This window comes from Scyliorhinus torazame, chromosome 5 (genome assembly GCF_047496885.1).
Source record: "Scyliorhinus torazame isolate Kashiwa2021f chromosome 5, sScyTor2.1, whole genome shotgun sequence".
NCBI lineage: Eukaryota > Metazoa > Chordata > Chondrichthyes > Carcharhiniformes > Scyliorhinidae > Scyliorhinus > Scyliorhinus torazame.
The window spans coordinates 213,076,496-213,101,015 of NC_092711.1; the positions used below are offsets into that span (position 1 = coordinate 213,076,496).

The following is a 24,520-nucleotide window of genomic DNA, read 5'->3' on the forward strand; positions in this document are numbered from 1 at the left end:
TGTGAAGTGTGACCCCAGTTCTGCAGGATTAGCATATTGGCTGTTGTCTGCTTCTGAAGACCATTCAAGCAAGTGCTGCCATGTTGAAATGGTTTGCTAATGTTGAAAGTGCATCATCAGTCATATTCTCTGTCATTAACACTGGGGCACCAAGTATGCCCAGTTGACTCCTGGTATACAGAATTACAATGTAGAACAGAACAACCACTTATACTTTTAAGAAACTAATTGGTTAAGCTACTGAGTGCAGAGAAACCTATTTCATTTCTTTCTGTACTCTACATTAAACTATTCGTTCCTCACACCACTTCAACCTAACCACAAGTGTGTTTCATGAATTGCACACAGAAGAATATTTGGGGGGACCTTTTAGGAGACAGCGATCATTGTACTGTAAGGTTTAAAATGATGATAGAAAAAGAAAATAGGGAATTCAGAGTAAAAATAATTAACTGCGGGACAGCTGACTTGAACAGGGCAAGACGGAGCTCAGCTGGATAAACTGGAACAAAAAGGTTGGCAGGAAAAACAATGGGCTAACTTCAAAGCAGAAATGATCTGAACACAGTCAAGGTATATTCCCTTAAAAGGGAAAAGTAGGGCAAACAGATCCGGAGGCCCCTGGATGAAAAGGAGATGGAAAATAACATAAGGAAGAAAAAGTGTGGGGAGAAGGAGAAAAAGCAAATTAGAGAATCGAAAGGGCACTATGAGAAAAGACTGGAAACCAACATAACGGGGAATCCCAAAGTCTCTTAGAGGCAGATAAACAGGATGAGTAGAGCCGATTAGGGACCTAAAAGGGAATTTATTCATGGAGGCAGGTGGCATGGCTGAGGAATTAACCAAATACTTTGCATCCCTCTTTACCAAGGAGGTAAATGCTACCCAAGACATGGTAACAGACAAGGAAATACTGTCCCTAGAAGTGTTCAAAATTGATAAGGAGCAAGTGTTGAATAGACTATCAGTACTGAAAGTTGACAATGCACCAGGACCAGATGTGATGCATCTATACGTATTGAAGGAATTGAGAATGGAATTGCAGGGGCATTGACCATAGTCTTACAGTTGGGTGCTTGATACACACCTCAGTGGCAAATGTTAGTGGTGTCATGTGAGAGTACCTTTGAGAAATGGGTGTTTGGGAAATGTACCTTTAAGAAATGGGTGTTTATCAGTGATGTCAGAGTGTTGGTGGAGCTGGGCTGTCTGTCAGCTTTTTTACTTTCATTTTAGGTTGTTGGCTGCAGGGTGAGGTTTTTTTGTTTCATTTTTCAGTGTGGGAGCCAGAGAAAGCAGGTGTACTGTTGATCTCTCTGCCATGAAAAGACTATCTCTTGATCATTTGGTGAATTCAGAATTATAAATGTTTTCAGTAGTGAATATAAACCTGATGTGCTTTTGTTAAAAGGTGGTTCTTTTGTCTTCTGGATGTTGTTTGGGAAGTCATTAAGAATTACTTAGTGTTGTATTCACGTGCAATGGTCTAAAACAACAATCCGCCCATTATCAACATACTGGGAGTTACTGTTGACCAGAAACTGAATGGGATCTGTCAGATAAATACTGTGGCTACATATGCAACAAGACCTTTGACAATAATCAGGCTTGGATTGATAAGTAGCAAGTAACATTCATGCCACACAAGTGCCAGGCAATGACCATCTCCAATAAGAGATAATCCAACCATCTTCCCATGGCATTCAATGGCATTATATCGCTGAATCACCCACTATCAACATCCTGGGGTTTAATTTGACCCAAATCTAAACTGGAGCAGTCATATAAATATTGTGGCTACAAGAGCAGATCAGAGGCTAGAAATTCTGCAACAAATAATTCACCTCCTGACTTCCCAAAGCCTGTCCACTATCCACAAGGCACAAATCAGGAGTAGAATGAAATACTCCCCATTTACCAGGTTGGTCACAGCTCCAATAACATCAGGTCAACATCATCCAGGATAAAACAGTCTGCTTGAATGACACCCTATCCAGCAATTTCAACACTCACCCCCTCCACAATTGGTTGGTGCACTATGACAGCAGTGTGCACCATGTACAAAACTGCAGTGAGTTAACAAGGCTCCTTGATAACGCCTTCCAAACCTGTCACCTCTATACCTAGAAGGACAAGGGGAGCAGATGCATGGGAATACCACCTCCTGCAAGTTTGCCTCCAAGCCACTCACCATTCTGATTTGGAAATATATCACCATTCCTTCACTGTTTCTAGGTCAAAATGTTGGAATGCCCTCCCTAACAGCACTGTGGGTGTACCTACTCAATATGGATTGTGTCGGTTCAAGAAGGAAAGCTCACCGCCAACTTCTCAACGATAATTAGGGATGGGAGGTAAATGCTTGCCTAGCCAGCAACACCCACATCCCGTGAAAGAATAAAAGTATAGTTTGCCTGCCAAAAATTATCTTGACAAAATACTTCTGAATTTTATCTGCTTTTTGTTTATTAAAACAAAGCTGATGGCTTCACAAATCAGTTGGCTGACAAAATTAATTTACAAATTACTTCTGAATTTTACCTGTTTTCTGTTTATTATGACAAAGCTGACGGTTTCATAAAGTTTAATTAGAATCAAAATCCTGGTTTAAAAGGTTATAGAATCAGTCACAGCAAAATAATAATCAGTGTAAGCTGAACTGCAAACAGTATCACAATGCGACCAAAAATCCCATGGAATAAAATAGATTTGATTTTCTCAGTCAAAGCTGATCTCAGACTTGATTGTATGATGATAAAAGACAGCCGATTACAAGGTACCTCTAAATACTGCTACCTGTGGCAACATGCTCAGTTTTACGGTCTTGATTCCAGTCTCACTGTAAAGTCATGAGCTCATAATTAAGGCGGACACTTCAGCGCAGTGCAGAGGGAGTGCTGGTTTTGTGAGGGCCACGAAGAATCCAGCACGAGTTTAAGGATACAAAGAAATAACATTTATTTACAATAACACATATATATATATATATATATATATATATATATACAGCAGCAGCAACTTCGCTTGCTGCTCACTCCTTCCTACTGGTTCCAAACTGGTCAGCTTTATTTATACAGGGAGTCTGCTAATGATTTCTCTGCCCCCCCCCCCTCATTGAGGAAGCTCATACTCCCACAGGATTGTGGGATTGTCATTAGTCCCCAGCCAATGGTAAGCAGGCAGGTTATAACAGCTGGATTGTAAAAGGAGCATTTACTTTTAGGTAAAACACGAAAATGAGATCCTTCAGGTTGTTATTAAAGACTCCATGACACTATTTCAAAGAAAAACACTATTTCCTGCTCCCTTGACCAGTATTTTCACGAAACAACATCACTAATAAAACTGATTATCATATTGCTGGAACCTGCTTCTGGAATCTTCCAGTGCACAAATTGGCAGTCGTGTCCTACATCACAACAGTGACCAAACTCCAAAGGTACTTAATTGGAGAGCACTCTGGGATACCAGCCATTATATAAATGCAAATCTTTCTGTGTTTCAAATTCCCCATTTTCTAGATCCACTCTGCAATCTCACTCTGGATAATGGATACTTTGAAATTGTGAATACAACATGGCTGCATGTAAACAATGAAACTTGTCCAAATGGATCGGAAATCACTTTTCCTCACCTGGGCCCAAGTGAGCAATACTGGGAGTAAGTAAATTGCTGCAGTTAGCTACACTTATAGTATGAAGAGCTTTACTCGCAGCTTCCTCTTGGGAATGTTAATTGAATGAATGTGTCATTTAATGAGTGAAAAGAAAGAGTAAAAATGCAGCAGTCACAGGGAATTTGATAGTTTTGGGGCAGAGACAGGCATATCACTAACTGTGATTCCCAAATGGCATATTGCCTCCATAGTGACAGGAGAAAGCATATCACTGACCAGATGCAGGATATTCTGTGACTAGAATGGAAATAACCAGAGGTCATAGTCCATATTGGAACCAAAGATATATAAGAGCAAATGTGTTGTTCTTCAGACCGGAAGGTTCCTGCAGCGTCCTGATGCTCTGGACCCCAGCAGCTGCAAGCTACACGCTCCACGCCGGCGGCACCATGCAAACCATGTTTTGCATGCATTTCAATATGATTAGTGGGCTGGAAGTCCGAATCCCCTCCACCTGTGATCCTCCAGCCCTCTCAGCCGGGAGTCACGTGGGCGTGAATTGGTGCAAGTATTTACAAGCAGGGCCCAAGCGCCATGGACACTGAGGAGGAGCAACGAGATAAACAAACTTTTCCAGCTTGCTGGGAGGCGGTGTGTGCCTGGACCTCAGGGAACGACTTGGTGGCAGGTGCATGGACTCGGGGCGTCCCTCTCGGGATCAGGCTGAGACCTTAATTGCTGCATAAAACTATTTAAACCACCCCCTAGCTGCAACTTACAAGATCCTAGCTGTTGAGACAGTACTTGCAAATGCTCTGAGGTCTTCTGGTAATCTGGAAACCCTCATACCCAGCAATATCATGAAGGGGATGGGCGTGGCCAATCTCAATCGCCGGTCCACCAGAGGCACTACTAAGTGCACCCTTCAGAGGCGCAGTGACGTAGCAGAGGAAACAGGGGATGAGGAGAGCAGGGGATTAGGGTTGCAAGGCTTCCCCTCCGAACTCATGGCTAATTATGCTTGTGCAGAGGTCCCGGATCGGGCGGAGAACCGTTATGCCGACGCTCACACAGCAACCGGGATAACATCGTGCGGTGCGCTTCCAATTCCTGGTTCGCTCTGGTGGGGTGTTCCAATATAGCCCCCAGAGGGTCTCGAGCATCTTGATGGCCTGCCACGTATGTCATAACATTGCGCAGCAGCGGGGTGACATGCTGAACGAGGAGGAAGAATGACAAGCTTCAGCTGACAAAGTGGATGATGATGCTTTCCAGAAAGGCTCTAGCACCCCTTCCCTCTCCCTTAGTCCTTCACGTCACCTTCCCCCTAGCCTTTCACTGCGTCCCACTGCTCTGGCACGGCAGACTACCCAATGTATAGGTAGACCGCCGCACATGGAACCTCATTCTCTCTCAATTTGCCAATGAGGCCAGCCCAGTGGCAGCTCTGACACCCTGTCCCACCTCCTTTCCCCCTTCTTCAACCCTGCTTCAACCCACACAAAATCCACTTTCCCCAGAGACTCCAAACCCTTCCCTCTCCCTTAGACCATCCACCCCTTCCCTCTCCCTTAGACCATCCACCCTTTCCCTCTCCCTTAGACCATCCACCCCTTCCCTCTCCCCTTAGTCCATCCACCCTTTCCCTCTCCCTGAGACCATCCACCCCTTCCCTCTCCCCTTAGTCCATCCACCCTTTCCCTCTCCCTGAGACCATCCACCCCTTCCCTCTCCCCTTAGTCCATCCACCCTTTCCCTCTCCCTGAGACCATCCACCCCTTCCCTCTCCCCTTAGTCCATCCACCCTTTCCCTCTCCCTGAGACCATCCACCCCTTCCCTCTCCCCTTAGTCCATCCACCCCTTCCCTCTCCCCTTAGTCCATCCACCCTTTCCCTCTCCCTGAGACCATCCACCCCTTCCCTCTCCCCTTAGTCCATCCACCCCTTCCCTCTCCCCTTAGTCCATCCACCCTTTCCCTCTCCCTGAGACCATCCACCCCTTCCCTCTCCCTTAGTCCATCCACCCTTTCCCTCTCCGCTTAGTCCATCCATCCTTTCCCTCTCCCTCAGACCATCCACCCCTTCCCTCTCCCTTAGACCATCCACCCCTTCCCTCTCCCCTTAGTCCATCCACCCCTTCCCTCTCCCCTTAGTCCATGAACCCTTTCCCTCTCCCTTAGACCATCCACCCCTTCCCTCTCCCTGAGACCATCCACCCCTTCCCTCTCCCCTTAGTCCATCCACCCCTTCCCTCTCCCCTTAGTCCATCCACCCTTTCCCTCTCCCTTAGACCATCCACCCCTTCCCTCTCCCTGAGACCATCCACCCCTTCCCTCTCCCCTTAGTCCATCCACCCCTTCCCTCTCCCCTTAGTCCATGAACCCTTTCCCTCTCCCTTAGACCATCCATCCTTTCCCTCTCCCTTAGACCATCCACCCCTTCCCTCTCCCCTTAGTCCATCCACCCCTTCCCTCTCCCCTTAGTCCATCCACCCTTTCCCTCTCCCTTAGACCATCCACCCCTTCCCTCTCCCCTTAGTCCATCCACCCTTTCCCTCTCCCTGAGACCATCCACCCTTTCCCTCTCCCCTTAGTCCATCCACCCCTTCCCTCTCCCTGAGACCATCCACCCCTTCCCTCTCCCTGAGACCATCCACCCCTTCCCTCTCCGCTTAGTCCATCCACCCTTTCCCTCTCCCTGAGACCATCCACCCCTTCCCTCTCCCTGAGACCATCCACCCCTTCCCTCTCCCTTAGTCCATCCACCCTTTCCCTCTCCCCTTAGTCCATCCATCCTTTCCCTCTCCCTCAGACCATCCACCCCTTCCCTCTCCCTTAGTCCATCCACCCTTTCCCTCTCCGCTTAGTCCATCCATCCTTTCCCTCTCCCTCAGACCATCCACCCCTTCACTCTCCCCTTAGACCATCCACCCCTTCCCTCTCCCCTTAGTCCATCCACCCCTTCCCTCTCCCCTTAGTCCATCCACCCTTTTCCTCTCCCTGAGACCATCCACCCCTTCCCTCTCCGCTTAGTCCATCCACCCTTTCCCTCTCCCTGAGACCATCCACCCCTTCCCTCTCCCCTTAGTCCATGAACCCTTTCCCTCTCCCTTAGACCATCCACCCCTTCCCTCTCCCTGAGACCATCCACCCCTTCCCTCTCCCCTTAGTCCATCCACCCCTTCCCTCTCCCCTTAGTCCATCCACCCTTTCCCTCTCCCTGAGACCATCCACCCCTTCCCTCTCCCCTTAGTCCATCCACCCCTTCCCTCTCCCTGAGACCATCCACCCCTTCCCTCTCCGCTTAGTCCATCCACCCTTTCCCTCTCCCTGAGACCATCCACCCCTTCCCTCTCCCCTTAGTCCATCCACCCCTTCCCTCTCCCCTTAGTCCATCCACCCCTTCCCTCTCCCTGAGACCATCCACCCCTTCCCTCTCCCTGAGACCATCCACCCCTTCCCTCTCCCTGAGACCATCCACCCCTTCCCTCTCCGCTTAGTCCATCCACCCTGTCCCTCTCCCTGAGAACATCCACCCCTTCCCTCTCCCCTTAGTCCATCCACCCTTTTCCTCTCCCTTAGACCATCCACCCCTTCCCTCTCCGCTTAGTCCATCCATCCTTTCCCTCTCCCTCAGACCATCCACCCCTTCACTCTCCCCTTAGTCCACCCACCCTTTCCCTCTCCCTGAGACCATCCACCCCTTCCCTCTCCCCTTAGTCCATCCACCCTTTCCCTCTCCCTGAGACCATCCACCCCTTCCCTCTCCCCTTAGTCCATCCACCCTTTCCCTCTCCCTTAGACCATCCACCCCTTCCCTCTCCGCTTAGTCCATCTATCCTTTCCCTCTCCCTTAGACCATCCACCCCTTCCCTCTCCCCTTAGTCCATCCACCCTTTTCCTCTCCCTTAGACCATCCACCCCTTCCCTCTCCCCTTAGTCCATGAACCCTTTCCCTCTCCCTTAGACCATCCACCCCTTCCCTCTCCCCTTAGTCCATCCACCCTTTCCCTCTCCCTTAGACCATCCACCCCTTCCCTCTCCCCTTAGTCCATCCACCCTTTCCCTCTCCCTTAGACCATCCACCCCTTCCCTCTCCATCAGTCCATCCACCCTTCCTTCTCCATCAGTCCATCCACCCCTTCCCTCTCCATCAGTCCATCCACCACTTCCTTCTTGCCAAGTACATCCACCCCTTCCCTCTCTCTTAGTCCTTCACTCCACCTTCCCCCTAGCCTTCCACTGCGTCCCACTGCCACAGCTTCACTTCCCCCTCCGCGGGTCATACCAGCATCACCATAGGGTGTTCGCCCTGAGTTGGCAGTATCAGTGGGTCTTGTTCATGGGACAGAGGAGGATAATGACCGCTCGCTGTGAGATGAGCTCTGCTACTCCTCATTGTTTGACAAAGTCTGACTCTTGGCTCTAAGATAACATACCACTGTCCGGCATGATGATCCCTGCATTTGTGCTGGCAATTCCTTCTCAAGGGCCCAAATATGTTGGAGGGGTAGCAGGAGATGGTGAATGGTTAGGGCTCACTCACTGGGGATGCTGTCATACAAGGCAGGCTCGCACTGCTGCCCCCACGGCTTGCCACATTTCGGTGAAGGTGTAACCATGTGGGCCCACCTAGCCCCAGCCCATCCTTCACACCCGCGAGACAGAGCTTCGAGGCAGATCAGACTGGGGGTGCAAAAGTGTATAATGATGAGGATTCACAATATACGTGCCCTTCCCCCTTGCTATCTACTCGGAGTAGTGCTCCAGGGTGTGGATGGGGCCCAGCAATCCCAGATGGCCTGGCCTCATCTGAAGATGATCCTGTGAAACAAAAGACATGGGGCGAAATTCTCCCCCAACGGCGCGATGTCCGCCGACTGGCGCCAATCAGACGGGCATCGCGCCGTCCCAAAGGTGCGGAATGCTCCGCACCTTTGGGGGCCGAGCCCCGACATTGAGGGGCTAGGCCGGCGCCGGAGGGATTTCCGCCCCGCCAGCTGGCGGAAATGGCGTTTGTTGCCCCGCCAGCTGGCGCGGAAATGCGGCGCATGCGCGGGAGCGTCAGCGGCCGCCGACAGTTTCCCGCGCATGCACAGTGGGGAGAGTCTCTTCCGCCTCCGCCATGGTGGAGGCCGTGACGGAGGCGGAAGGGAAAGAGTGCCCCCAAGGCACAGGCCCGCCCGCGGATCGGTGGGCCCCGATCGCGGGCCAGGCCATCGTGGGGGCACCCCCCGGGGTCAGATCGTCCCGCGCCCCCCCCAGGACCCCGGAGCCCGCCCACGCCGCCTGGTCCCACCGGTAAATACCAGCTTTGATTTACGCCAGCGGGATAGGCAATTTCTGGGCGGGACTTCGGCCCATCCGTGCCGGAGAATTGAGCGGGGGGTCCCGCCAACCAGCGTGGCCCGATTCCCGCCCCCGCCCAATCTCCGGTACCGGAGACTTCGGCGGGGGCGGGATTCACGGCGGCCAACGGCCATTCTCCGACCCGGTGGGGGGGTCGGAGAATGACGCCCATGGGGTGAGATTTTGGGAAGGACTAGTCTGTTGGAGATGGCTGACTCATTTGCTTTAGGGTCATCTGCGTTGCATTGGACTCTCACTTGTTTGGCGCATGCCGTACTCCATTGCAGCCACTTCCCTCTCCTCGGCCTCCCAGCAAGTTTCAGGGCTTTTTCCTCAGAGTGGGTTTGGATCCGAATATCTGGGGTGCCCCCCTCCTGTCGTCTGGTGCTCCTGGTGTTTATGGTTCACTTTATCCTTGAGGACACAGAAAGGACATAGTGAGACACCGGGACGCATGTTTTATGTGGGTTTTGTAGCTGGTGACATATGTCTGCGAGGTTCCTGGCCAAAGAAGACAATACATGTGTTCGGGTTTCGTGGAGACTGGGTTGTAAGGAAGATGCAGGTAGGTGGGGTGTTGTTGGTCTCTATGGGATTGGGGCAGATGTGAGGAATGAAGGACAGGAGGGATGTCATGGACATAGAGGTGGTTACTCACCCGAACTGCTTTAAGGAGGTCGTTCATCTTCTTACTGCATTGCGTGGTGGTCCTCTTAACGAGGCTGACAGCCCTCAGAACCTGTGCCACCTCATCCCAGGCCTTGTTCCATATGACATGCTTGAGTCTCTGCCCCACCCTGGGGAAGAGGATGTCCCTCCTCTCCTCAAAGGTGTCCAGCATTCAGTCAATCTCCGACCGACTCCGGTAACCTTGGTGCTGATCTTCTCGCTGCTATTTTCTTGGCTGGAATGGCAGTCTGCGCTGTGTGGTTCTTTAAACACTGCTCCAGATTATCAGGCTTTGAACGTGAATCCCCACTACAGCGAATCAGACGCCAGTGGGGCCGGGAAATGGGCAGGATGCACTTTGGTTGCGCGCTGGCACATTTGCATGCGGTGAATTTCTGCGGGTCAGCAACCCTAGCAGCAGCAAACATCACCTGCAGTCTTTCAAGGTCAAACAATTAAACTAAAGCAAATAAATTCAGGGACAAATTAAATCCTGATAGGGGCACTGCCCAAACAGAGCAAAGATCAGCGGACACTTACACACATCAAATCACAATGTGGTCAAGAGGGTTGAGAAAGCAATCCTGGTGCCCACTGAGCGTGAAAGCTGCGATGGTGCCCATGGATGCCGCAAGCTCCCTCTCCAGGGACACCCGGCGCAAAGATAGCTGCAGAGGAAGGGCACACAGTCCGGCCGGACGACCTCCTCGGTCGCCCGCTGACTGGATCTGTTAATGGCGAGTTGTGCCAGGCCCAGGAGCAGGTTCATGGGGAGGCCCTCTCCCTTGCCCGTCCCTCTCTGCACCGAGTGCTTGTATGTGAGGAGCGTGGGGTAGAAGTGCAAGGAAAATTTCAAAGAAAGATTACTTAAAATACTGAAGATGAGGCACAGCCTAAATCAGTCAACGTACACACGGCGACTCCATGAGACGCAAAACGGGAGGGCACCAGGGAAGCCCGTGAACCGGTGCAAAAGGTGATTGCATGGGACTGCTGCATGCATCACCCTCCATCCCAGGTCCCCAAGATTGAGGAGGACACCTCATTAGAGGGACCCCCCCAGTGGGGACCCCCACCACCTCCAGGCGACGGCCGAGGGCAAGAAGCTGAGGGGTGTGAAGCAGCAGCCCGTACAGGAAACCCCTCCGCGCAGTGCGAATAGGCACAGAGGGTATTTCCGCCAGGCGGCTAGGATTGTGGGGCACCAGGTTCCCAAGGGAGGGTTCAGGGCCAATGTAGACTTCCGCCCGAGCAGGGGTCCGCTCACCTGTGCCGCCTCAAGACTGCGAGAGCCGCCGGGTCCGAGCAGGACCATTTTGAGGTCTCGGATGGCATCGGCCGCGTGCCGGACACTCGCCCCTGCGTGATGAGCCAACTCGTGGGGTGTTATCCAGCCCATTCCTCTGCCACCCAGCACATCCCCGATCCTGGTCAGCCCTCGGGAGGGACTCCATCTGCCACGGACCGGGTACCAGGAGTCCAGAACACTTGGCCCAGTTGATCCTGGCAGAGGACACGGCAGAGTAGACATCCTGGCACTCTCGCATGCTCTGCAGGTCCAAGGAGTCTGTGAACAAGAGGAGCACATCATCAGCGTAAGCCGAAAGGGCCACCCTGATGCCCGGCCTGCTTGGAGTCAGTCCCGGCAGCCTCTTCAGGAGGAGGTGTAGGAATAGCTTCACACCAAGGGAGTAAAGGTGCCCGGACAAGAGTAAGTCCAGTGGAAAAACACAGCCCTCCCATAACATCCGGGAGACGGCCACAATGGCCGAGGAGCCGACGAGCTCAACCTTGCACATACACACGGCTCACTGGATATCGATGGGTGGGTATAACACTTGACTCCTAGCTGTCTGGTGAACAGCCAGAAGGGTGATGGGCCACAAGAGCGGTGGTGGGCTTGGAAGCTGCCACCCCGCATAGGTGGTCTTGGAGAGCCCCCTGCCGGCTTAGATGGCGATGTCATCAGGGCAATCGCTGCACATAACCCAAAGGTGATTTAATTGAGGCATACAAGATGATCAGAGGATTGGATAGGGTGGACAGTGAGAGCCTTCTTCCTCGGATGGTGATGTCTAGCACGAGGGGACATATCTTTAAATTGAGGGGAGATAGATATAAGACAGATGTCAGAGGTAGGTTCTTTACTCAGAGAGTAGTAAGGGCGTGGAATGCCCTGCCTGCAACAGTAGTGGACTCGCCAACACTAAGGTCATTCAAATGGTCATTGGATAGACATATGGATGATAAGGGAATAGTGCAGATGGGCTTTAGAGTGGTTTCACAGGTCGGCGCAACATCGAGGGCCGAAGGGCCTGTACTGCGCTGTAATGTTCTATGTTCTATGTTCTAAGTGCTCCCCCACGGGAAAGGTGAATGGAGGAGCTGTGGAATGGGAAGAGGGAGAGAGGAATGTAAAGGGAGCAGGAGGAGGAAGGGGCACAGGAGGATAGGGCACCATGAGTGGGCTGGTGCCAGTGGAACAGAAACGCCTGTGCAGTTGGAGGGTGAGAGGATAGGGACCCGAACTCTTCAGCCTGGGAGGGGCCCAGCAAACACAGCCCAGTCCTCCAAGTCTTGTTCTCACCCAAGGTCATGTACACTCCAGGCAGGGTCTTCAGCCCAGGAAGGGCCCTGAGAAATAAATTCTTCTCGTGGTGTTGCTGGAGTCCCAGCCCTCCTGCCTCATTCTCTTTCTGTAGGCAGGGAAGCCTCCAGTCTGCAGGCCCTATGCCTCTGTAGATTGTAATTTGCAGTCCCAGCTTCTGCCTCCTCCCTTAGCGTTGCAGTCAGCAGGCACAATCAGACAGTTCTCAAATCCAGTCCCAGGCTAAGCCCAGTCCCAGGGCCTCACCTGTAGACTTGCCCCTCTCTTTCCCTTTTCCTTTCCTCTCCCCTAAGCAGCAATCGCAGTGAAGGAAGGGAATCAGCAGCAAGCAAACTAACTCTCGGCTACAGCAAACTCCAGGAATCTGCAGCCACCAGTAGGAGCAAGCAGCAAACAGAACCTGCAGCCGGGAAGTGCTCTCACAACTAACAAGGCCAATTCCTTATTAGCAATAGCCTTCAGCTGTGAAGCTAGAGGCTGCTCACAGACCAAGTGAGTTGAAGTGACCTTCAGCATATAACCAAGAACAGGCTCTGTCCTGGAAGTGTTTGGTAGACAGACAGGCAGCAGCTGTAGTTGCCCATGTTATGGGTATCCATAATATTTAAAGATGGCTTGAAGGCCTCACAGACGAAAGTCCCCACCCTCTCCCCCAGGAGCGATCCCCGACCTGGAAAGCTTCAGTTCCACAACCAAGCCTAAACCCCCCGAGGGATTCCCCACAGCCCCCTCGAGTATTGGGGCAGCAATTCCAGTGCCCTTGGGCTGCATGCCCGAAAAAAATGGAAATAGCTCCTCACCTCCTCAGTTCCCCTCAGCAGCCATTGCTCCAGCTTCACATGTTTCAAAAGGTATACTAAACAACGCCTGTGTGATTTTCGCTGCAGAGCAGGTTAAATCCTGGGAGGCCGTTACATTCGACTTCTATCCCACTAATGAGATGGAAATTAATGCAAATTGGGATTAATGATATGCTCGCTATATTTGGGCGAGCTCCAGAACTCGCCATCGGGAGAAGGCCATTTAGATGTGTTATGGGCCAGGGTGTAGAGAACCCCAAAGTGTATCATGGAGTTCACCTGACCCACAACTTTTAATAGATTGTGATATGGGGAGCACACGGCCCACTCTACAGGTGTGGAAATGGAAAAGTATTTTTGAAAGCAAAACCATATTTATTCCATGAACTCAAGTTAACCTTTTCAGAACATACAATGAACATCTTAGCAACCATCAATTCAAATATAACCCCAAAGTATATAACACTAAGTAATCCTTAATAACTTCCCAAACAACATCCAGAAGACAAAAGAAACCCCTTTTAACAAAAGCACATCAGGTTTACATTCAATACTGAGAACATTTATAATTCTGAATTCACTAAATGATCAAGAGATAGTCTTTTTATGGCAGAGAGAACAGCAGTACACCTGCTTTGTCTGGCTTCAGCTCCCACACTGAAAACGAAACCAAAAAGACACAGACACACCCAAGCTTTTCTCAAAGTGAAACTAAAAAACAGAGCTAGAGCTCAGCTCCACCCACATGAGCAGCCAAACATTTCTTAAAGTGACATTCTCATGACAGATGGCAAACTAATTTGCACCCGGCACAAATCCCGATTTTGGCTTTTCCCACTGTTTAACCGGTGGCCCACTTCTGCACCGGCCACAACGCAGTGGTTAAATTGGGCCCATAATCTTTCAGATCATGTATAATTGTCAAAAACCCGAACTTTGTGCAATGAACAGTATCCTGACATGAGATGTTTTTTAAAATTTTATTTAGTCACGTGGCTTTGCGGCGTACAAACTCAATCGGTGAGACTGGGGACGTTGTCTGGTATTTGGCTCTCAGCCTGCTTCTGGCCTGGATAATAGTTGGCATTGCGTTATCTAAAGGAATCAAATCTTCAGGAAAGGTAACATAATTGGCGATGATTGGAGTCAAACCTAATGACAAAATAATAATCTCTGTAATAGTTAAACCCAAATTGCCAGGTTTATCACATTGGCGATGTTAACAGTGACTGGGAGTGGGGAGATCCATAATTCATGAGCCCTGGAGGCCTGAATGGAATGTGAAGATTTTTCTCCTGAGTGACGGAACAACAGCTGATTCAATATTTTAATGCACCCTAAGCCTTGAACGCAATTTTGTGCCATAACTTGTGGGAAATGTGAGCTGGTAACAGCATTCCAAAGGCAATGGGACATCTTTGCAAATTTTGGGGTCGGCAGTGCGTCTCTGGAACCAATAAGATTTAAGGATTGAGAAAGCATCTAGGGGTTAACTAAAATGGAGACTGGATTACAGTCAATTACAATCAAATCAGATAAAGAAACAAATAAAGAGAGGGAAAGAAAGACTGTATTGAGACAAAAAGAAGAAAGGAAAAGTAAGAAACTAAGACAAATAAAGAAATTACATTTTCTAATTTCTGAGAACAATTTATTACCAAGGGAAAGACTCCATAGTTTAAATTGGGTCAGAGAGGTTCACTGGCACTGGATTAACAAATTGTCACATTGTTACAAAGGTGCTTAATTATAAGATAAAGTGGGCGATTTTCCCTAATTTCGGGCCGGAAACCGGTGGGAATTCCGCCAGCTGCCCCGGCGTGATTCTCATCACAATCCACCCACATAGTGGTTGGATTCTCCATTCTGCAGATTAAGTGCTCCCGCTAGCGGAGACTCGCTCAGTTCTTCGACAGACCGGAGGAGGCAGAGACCTTCATCAGGGAGAAGAAGTTGGGACTGTGGGGGAGGATTACGTGGGAATCTGTGTATGAAGGAGGGGTGTTTATTATTAGTACGAATGCTGCTGTGTGTTCTGTTGTGGTATTTCTGCTCTGTTGCGGGAGTGGGGAGCGATAATAAAAAGGGGACTGTTACAGCATATTTGGAGGGGAGGGAGGAGTTTTGATTTGGCGGGGACTTGGACACAGTGGTGGGAGAAGGGAAGTGATAGCTGTTGCTTGTGGGGACATTGGAGGGGAACCATGGGTAGGGACCACTTTGCTAGCGAGGGAGGGATGGGTGGCTAGCAAACGGGAATGGAGTGGGGGGAGAAGCTGTGGTCTGATGGGCCAAGTTGGGCAGGGCGCAATAGGCCTTGCTGTTTACTTGTGTGATGAGGGACAGGGCAGGAAATGGCGGCAGACGGTCTGTGGGCCTGGAAGGATGGGGGGAGGGTCGTACTAACAGTGACCAGGGGCTTTTCTTTGTCTCACCCGAGGGGTGGGGCTGTTGGCCATCTAAGGTTGGCCTGGACCCAGGAATTGTGGTGGGAATATTGCACTATGGACCTGATGGCTGACTGGAGGGGGAGGAGGGGTGAGTGACCCCTGACGATTTTCTCTAGGTGCAGAAACTCCGCCAGGTCGCTCACCCAAACCCCGCTTTAGATGGCTCCGCGTCCCGTCACTCAAGCAATATCCGCCTCCGGGATATCAGGGAGGCAAGGGCCAACACATCAGGCTCTCTTCCCACCTGCCCTCCCAGATCCTCCAAAACTCCAAATATTGCCACCCACAGGCTTGGAGCCACCTTTACCACTAGAATCTTTGACATTGTTTCTGTGAAAGTTTTCCAAAACCCCTTCACCTTCGGACATGCCCAGAACATGTGGATATGGTTCACTGGCACCCTCCTGCACACCTGCCACATCTACCCTCTACTCTGGGAAAGAACCGACTCATCCTAGAGACCGCCATGTGACTAACCCTAACACTAACCCTAACCCTACCATAACCACTTTAGACTGGAGTTCAGAAGAATGAGGGGGGATCTTATACAGACTTATAAAATTCTCACAGGACTAGACAGGGTAGATGCAGGGAAGATGTTACCAATGATGGGTGTGTCCAGAACCAGGGGTCACAGCCTGAGGATTCAGGGTAAACCATTTCAGACAGAGATAAGGAGACACTTCTTCACACAAAGAATGGTGAGCCTGTGGAATTCATTACCACAGGAAGTAGTTGGTACTAAAACTTTGACCATATTCAAGAGGCGGCTGCGTTGAGTACTTGGGGAGAATGGGATCAAAGGCTATGGAGAGAAAGCAGGATTAGGCTATTGAGTTGGATGATCAGCCATGATCGTGTTGAATGTCGGAGCAGGTTCGAAGGGCCAAAAGGCCTCCTCCTATCATCTATATATCTATGTAACACCCCATATATGTTTGAAACTTTATCCTCCCCTATCTTATCCTCGGATTGAATTCTATTTTGTAGTGCGGATCCACCCTGCCCACCTGCTCCTTAAACCCCAGCCATCGCCGACGCCCTCGGAGACTTGGGACACAACCAATCCAACCTGGGATCCAACAATTTGATCAAGAGAGGGAAAATAGAGTATGAGAGTAAAATTGTAGGGAACATAGAAACTGACTGTAAGGCTCCTGTAAATATTTGAAGAGAAAAAGATTAGTAAAGACAAATGTCCTTACAGTCAGAAGCCTGGGAAATTATAATGGGGAACAAAGAAACAGCAGAAGAATTGAACACATACTTAAACACACAGATAAAAACACTTTCACTTTATTATGAGCAACATGTATTTATGAGATAATGAGTGACTGTTTAAATGGCATTGAGGTACAGATGAGCATATTTTGACTTTATGATGGGAAAGCTTTAGCTTTTACATACTGAGTGGCTCTGGTTTTAAAGGCTGCAAATGGGAAGATCAGCCAAAGGAGCCCCACCCCAGGGAAGAGTGTTAATTAAATGGTGATATAATGAGAAGTGTGGATATACATAGGGATCTATGTATTAGAACATACAGTACAGAAGGAGGCCATTCGACCCATCGAGTCTGCACCGACCCATTTAAGCCCTCACTCCCACCCTATCCCCGTAACCCAATAACGCCTCCAAACATTTTTTGGTCACTAAGGGCAATTTATCATGCCCAATCCACCTAACCTGCACATCTTTGGACTGTGGAGGAAACCAGAGCGCCTGGAGGAAACCCACGCAGTGATGGGAAGAACGTGCAAACTCCGCACAGACAGTGACCCAGCGGGGTATCGAACCTGGGACCCTGGTGCTGTGCAGCCACAGTGCTATCCACTTGTGCTACCGTGCTGCCCGAACCAGTCGATTGTACACCAGTCAATGAAAGTGGAGAAGGAGGTGCGACAAGCAATTAAGAAGGCAGATTATATGTTGGCCTTCATTGCAAGAGGATTTGTTCAGAAGGAGGGTTATCTTACTGCAATTATGCAGGGCCTTGGTGAGACCACACCTAGAGTACTGCATGCAGTTTTGATCTCCCCACCTAAGAAAAGATATACTTGCAATAGAGGGAGTGTAGCGGGGGTTGACTAGGTTGCTAATGGAGTTGGGGGGGAACTGTCCTAAGAGGAGAGGTTCGTTCGACGGGGCCTGGACTCACTTGCATTTAGAAGGATGAGAGATCTCATTGAAACATATAAAATTCTAACAAGGCTGGGCAGGCTGGATGCAGGGAGGAAGTTTTCCCTGTTTGTGGAGTCTAGAATCAAGGGTCACAGTCTCAGTATACGGGGTAGACCATTTAGGATTGAGATTAACAAACATTTCATCACTCGAAGGGTAGTGAACTCTTAGAATTCACTAGCACAGAAGGCTGTGGAGGTCAAGTCACTGAATATATTCAATAAAGAGACAGACAATGTTTTAGATTTTAGTGGCATCAAGGGCTATGGGTAGAACATGGGAATATGACATTGAGATATAGGATGAGCCATGACCGCATTGGATGGCAGAGCAGGCTCGAAGGGCTGAATGACCTTCTCATGCTCCCAGTTATTACGTTTCTATATTTATCCTGGAATTTTCTGTTTGATTTGCACACATATAACAGTGTCTGTCATTAACATATACTGCGGGATTCTCCGTCGGCAGGATCCTCCGCTTTGCCGGTAGCGCACCCTCGTCCGCGGGTTTCCCGATGGCGTGGGAAGCCACATTGGGAAACCGTATTGGCCAGCTGCCGGAATGGAGGATCCCGCAGCCGGCGGGGGTGCGTCGCACCGGAAAACGTGGCTGGCGGGACAGAGAAACCCGCCCGTCATTTTTACAGCAAGATCCAGCCAAATATCATGCTATTTAAATTCAACTTAAGTATCTAATTCAATGTTAACTGTGCCTTCAGAACAGTTATTATTCCTCCAATTATTTATGGTTGATTCTCTGCTTTATTAGTTTGTCATTCAGTTGGATTCAGTTAATGTTGTATCAGTAATGCAGGAAAATCTAACAATTTACTCTCCATTTCAGGTGGTTTATTTCACTGCGACATTCCCTTATTTGGTTCTCATCATACTTCTAATCCGAGGTGCTACTCTGGAGGGAGCTTATAAAGGAATTGAATATTACATTGGAAGCCAGTCAAACATCACTAAATTGAGAGATTCTGAGGTAAAAACACCAGGATAATCCATAGAATTCCAACTGTATCCTTCAGTCAATTTGTTTCACGTTTCACTTTTATTTATATTTCTCGTTTATGGCAAATTCAAGGTAAAAGCTGTGTTGTTTTGCATTGTTAACCTGAGGGGAAACTAATTTCAGTCATTGCAGTAGATGGAGGGAGAAGGAAGTTACAACTGAAACCTAGCAATAAAAGTTAATTATTTTAATTTATGCTATTTAACATTTAGATGTTTGCAGATAGAATGGAATAAGAAAGCAGAAATGGACTGAAATTGGATGAAATAGTGATGGGCTGAAATGGGAGATAATAGGGACTGGGCAGAATATAACACCATACAATGTCACCCATTTCTTTTTAGCAGCTGGTAAACAATCCACTGATAAAATTGTTGGCTAAATATGTAAATATTGTCACAGAGTAACAATTAAGTCCGCAATAAATATTTTGGCATGCGATTATAATAAATCTAATCTTTTATTAGTGGCACAAGTAGGTTTACAGTAACACTGCAAAGAAGTTACTGTGAAAATCCCCTAGTTGCCACACTCCAGCGCCCGGTCGGGTACACTGAGGGAGAATTCAGAATATCCAATTCATCTAACAAGCACGTCTTTCGGGACTTGTGGGAGGAAACCGGAGCACCCGGAGGAAACACACGCAGACACGGGGAGAACATGCAGACTCCGCACAGACAGTGACCCAAGCCAAGAATCGAACCTGAGTCCCGGGCTCTGTGAAGCAACATTGCTAAGCACTGTGCTACAGTGCTGCCCATAAAAATGTGTGATAACAGGGCACTTGGAAAATATCAGTCGGATTAGGCAAAATCAACATGGATTTATAAAAGGGAAGTCATGTTTGACAAACTGACTGAAGTTTTTTGAGGACATAGTGGAATAGAAAGGGTGAACTAGTGGATGTGATGTATTTGGATTGTCAAAAAGCTTTTGTGAAAGTCCCACATAACCAAAGCAGAATGGCAGAGTTTTATTTAAATAGCGATGGCTTGGGAAACAAAAACAGAAAATACTGGACAATCTCAGCAGGTGTGTGGAGTTAGAAGGGAGCTAATGTTTCGAGTCTGGATGACTCTTTGTGAAAGCGGATAGGTCAGGAAATGTTGACATACATACGATCCTCCTACCAGTCACTGAAAACAAGCATGTAGGTACGGCAAGCAGGCGAATGGCATGTTGGTTTTCATTACAAGAGGACTTGAGTACAAGAGCAAGGATGTCTTTTTGCAGCTGTACAAGGCCTTGATTCAACCAGATATAGAGTATTGAGTACAGTTTTGGATTGCTTATCAAAGAAAAGATCCATTTGCCATAGCGGGAGTACAGCGAACGATCACCAGACTGATTCCTGAGATGGCAAGATTGTCATACAGGGAAAGATTGAGTAGGTTGGGCCTGTATTCACTGAGAGGGGATCCAGTTGAAAGATTTAAAACGCTGACGGGGCTGGACAAACTCGATGCAGGGATGTTGTTTCCTGTGGCTGAGGGATCTAGAACAAGCAGTCACAGTCTCAGAAAATAGGATAAGGCATTTAGAACTGAGATGAGAAGAAACCTCTTCAATCAGAGGGTGATGAACCACAGAAGGCTATGGATGCCAAGTCACTAAATTTAAGAAGGCAACAGATAGACTTCTGGGCTCTAAAGGTGTCACGAGGTATGAGGAGAGCACAGGAGAATGATGCTCAGAGGATCAGCCATGAGCATATGGAATGATGGAGCAGGCTCTAAGAACCAAATGGCCTATTCATGTAACCAATTTTCTATTCTATTATGTTTCTAATTTATTGGCATTGAGATTTGATTGTTAACATTAATAAAACTCTGATGGACTTCTGATGCACCTTAAATTTATGCTGCTTTCACCAAAGTTGACCTTAATTAAATCAAACCATAAGTTGCTTCAAAACTTAGCAGCACAAAGCATTTGAGCTCCTCAGTAGATAGGGAGACGGAATGAATGTCTGACTAATTAAGGAAGACTCCATTGGCTAAAGGGAGTTTCATTCAGTCAGCTCACCATTGCATTGAGCTCTTGTGCTGATTCCCATATCTTTCTCATGCTTATTGCAGTTTTATCTGTCCCAATTTAGCAAACTCATGTTAAAGTTCTTACAACGGATTAATGCTACCTTCTATTTCCCAGGTCTGGAAAGATGCTGCAACACAGATTTTTTTTTCACTGTCAGTCGCTTGGGGAGGTTTAACAGCCCTGTCATCCTACAACAAGTTCCACAATAACTGTTATACAGATGCCATCATTGTCTGTGTTGTTAACTGTGCTACGAGTGTGTTTGCTGGATTTGCCATCTTCTCCATCCTTGGACACATGGCCCATATACAAAACAAGCTTGTTCCAGAGGTTGCAAAGTCAGGTAACAGCAAAGTCAAACTTCTGTTAAAATGTTTCCAGAAGTATAAAACTTTTCTTGCTCAACAATCTCAGCCATTCCACTCTGTTGACACAATCTGCATCCGGTGGTTTTGAACTGGAGATATTTGAACATAAATGTGCTAGTTTAAACAAATAACCACAGCGCAAACTGTCAAACTGCTTGTACTTCACAATGGTGGGACTGACATTCCCTCACTGTTAACGGCGAGAGTCCTACTTGGAAAAAGTTTATCTATTCTCCGTCCTTGTCCTTGTGGAAAAACATCATAAAGAACAAAACCAGCATTGAATTTGTCACATTAATTGGAGGGACTCCAGGACAGCTGAGCAATGAGAAAATATCCCGCTGCTGCAAGCTCTTCTGAGGGTGGCATTGAGGCACATTGGTGGGATAGAATAGAGGGATAACTCTGCAGGTAACTGTGATAAATACTGGAGTTTTCTCCAATCTGCATCACTGACATCATTGACCCTGATGGAAAGTTCTGAGGCTGAACACACAAATTAGATACTTTTCTGACAGTCTGGATTCTAAAGTACTTAATAGGTTTTAAATAAATGACATAAGTTTACAGTATCTTTCTATTAAGCGTCATTAATTGCACCATTTCAATCCATTGTAGGTTTCGGTTTGGCTTTCATTGCCTACCCAGAGGCCCTTGCACAGTTGCCAGTGGCACCTTTATGGTCCATTTTATTTTTCTTCATGCTGGTCACGCTGGGACTCGACAGTCAGTTTGCAATTATAGGTAAGAATGACATTACTTTTAATTCACACGGCAAATTCTCCAATTTTGAGACTAAGTGTGGTGGTTGGTGGGCTCCAGCAGGACATTTCCCACTGGGCAGAATGGGAGGATCCTGCACAAATTCTAGACTTGGAACCTCATTATTTTAACATTTTATTGATGTTAAATAAATAAACAATGTACATGAGTCTATAAACATAGTGCAAATGCCTGCTTCCTCCCTTACAGGTCCCACCTTTATTAACCCCATACTCTAAGCTAAACTACACCCCCCCCACCCCCCACCCCCACCCCCTTCTGCTGACGATTAATTTTCCGCAAAGAAGTCGACGAACGGTTGCCACCTCCGGGCGAACCCTAACAGTGACCCTCTCAAGGCGAACTTGATTTTCTCCAAACAGAGAAAGCTAGCCATGTTGGATAGCCAGGTCTCCGACTTTGAGGGCTTTGAGTCCCTCCAAGCTAATAGTATCCGTCTCCTGGCTACCAGGGAAGCAAAGGCCAAAATGTCTGCCTCTTTCTCCTCCTGGATACCCGGATCTTCCAACACCCCGAAAATCACCACCTCCAGACTCGGTGCCACCCTTGTTTTTAACACTGTGGACATGACATCTGCAAACCCCTGACAAAATCCCCTAAGCTTCGGACATGTCCAGAATATGTGTACATGGCTCGCTGACCCCCCCACACACCTTGCTACCCCAAAGAACCTGCTCATCCAGGCCACTGTCATGTGAGCCAGGTGAATGACCTTAAACTGTATCAGGCTGAGCCTGGTGCATGTTGTGGCCACGTTGACTCTACTCAACGCTACTCAACTCTACTCTACCCATGTCTAACCTCCAGTGCGGGCGCTGGTTACTGTCTTTACTAACCTGTAGGTCAACCCAGTGCGGGGCATGGTCTGAGATTGTGATCGCCGAGTACCCCGTGTCCACCACCCCCGTCAGTAGAGCCCTGCCCAGAATAAAGAAATCAATCCAGGAGTACACTTTATGCACATGTGAGTAGAAGGAGAACTCCTTCACTCTCAGCTGCCCAAATCCCCATGGGTCCACCCCCCCCCCCCCCCCCACCAATATGCTCCATGAACCCTTTTAGTTCCTTTGCCATTTCTGGCACCCTGCCGTATCTTCCCCAGCATCCTCTTTGTAAACTCCACATCATCGCAATTTGGCGCACACACATTTACTCGTACAACCTGCACCCCCTCCAATTTCCCACTGACCATAATGTACCGGCCTCCCACATCCGAAACTATTCTTCCCGCCTCAAACACCACTCGCTTGTTGATCAGGATCGCGACCCCTCTAGTCTTCGAGTCCAGTCCCGAGTGAAAAACTTGTCTGACCCAAACTTTCCTTAATCTAATCTGATCAGCTACTCTAAGGTGCGTCTCCTGCAGCATTACCACGTCCGCCTTCAGTCCTCTCAAATGCGCGAACACGCGTGCCCTCTTGACTGGCCCATTTCACCCTCTTACATTCCAGGTGATCAGTCTAATTGGGGGGCTCATTGCTCTCATCCCCTTTGCCAATCAGCCATCCCCTCTCTTGGGCCAGTCGCCAGCCCGCGCCCCACGCCTCCTCCGGCCCGCCCCCAAGCTGCCTCCGCCCCCGACCTCCTCTCTGTCCCTCAGCAAAAGTCCCTCCCTTGTCAGCAGAACATTTACCCCCTCCCCCCCTGGTAACAGCACAAAATAAATCAACCCCTTTGATAAGCCTAACATCTGCTCACCCCCCCCACTATGCTTCATGCGCTCTTTTTGTAGCATTCACTATCGAATTTGTTCTTTGTACGTTTCCCAACTCCAGGATCAGTGTTTTTGATTATGCATTTTTAAAATTTTATTTTGGTCTCCCTTACACTGTGCCAACTCAAGTATCATTCATCATACTCTTTCATCATCTCTGTTCGCAATTTTTGGTACAGGTATGAAGGGTTGGATTCTCCATTGCCGGGCACTGGGAGCGGGTTTCCCGATCTGACAGAGAATAGAGCACTGGCCGAAAAATGGGATCAGCGCCAAACCTGTTCTGATGCTCTGGTTTGTTGCTGGTGGCAGCAGTGGGCTACATGCCCCGCTCATGCGCCACCTTGCAAATTGGCGATATGTAACTATTTGCATCTCATTCAGGGGCTGGAAATCTGAATCTCCCCTGAGATTCCCAACCCTTCCCTTAATCTTAATAACTTTAATCACCTTTATTGTCACAAGTAGGCTTACATTAACACTACAATTAAGTTACTGTGAAAATCCCCTAGTCGCCACATTCCGGCGCCTGTTTGGGTACAAAGAGGGAGAATTCAGAATGTCCAATTCATCTAACAAGCACGTCTTTCGGGACGTGTGGGAGGAAACCGGAGCACCCGGAGGAAACCCAATCAGACATGGGGATACCGTGTTAGACTCCAGACAGACAGTGACCCAAGCCAGGAATCCAACCCGGGTCCCTGGTGCTGTGAAGCCACAGTGCTAACCACTGTGCCGCCCCTCAGTCCATCCATTCCTTCCCTCTCCCTTTGTCCATCCAACCTGTCCCTCTCCCTCCCTCCATCCATCCTGTCCCTTTCCCTCCATCAATCCATCCCTTTCTTCCCCCTTAGTCCTTCACTCCACCTTCCCCCTAGCCTTCCAATCCATCCCACGACCACAGCTCTGCCTCTGAGGGTTATAACAACATT

At 48.8% G+C, this 24,520-nt stretch overlaps 1 protein-coding gene across 1 annotated transcript in view; it reads left to right on the plus strand.

Moving 5' to 3' along the window:
• LOC140420931 (sodium- and chloride-dependent neutral and basic amino acid transporter B(0+)-like) overlaps positions 1-24,520 on the plus strand; it is a 57,677-nt gene that overhangs the window by 13,422 nt on the left and 19,735 nt on the right. Inside the window, exons 5-9 of the mRNA XM_072505093.1 lie at positions 3,525-3,663; positions 14,033-14,165; positions 18,516-18,656; positions 20,838-21,066; positions 21,710-21,835. Coding sequence (XP_072361194.1) covers positions 3,525-3,663; positions 14,033-14,165; positions 18,516-18,656; positions 20,838-21,066; positions 21,710-21,835 — 768 coding nt within the window. The remainder of the gene's footprint in view (positions 1-3,524; positions 3,664-14,032; positions 14,166-18,515; positions 18,657-20,837; positions 21,067-21,709; positions 21,836-24,520) is intronic.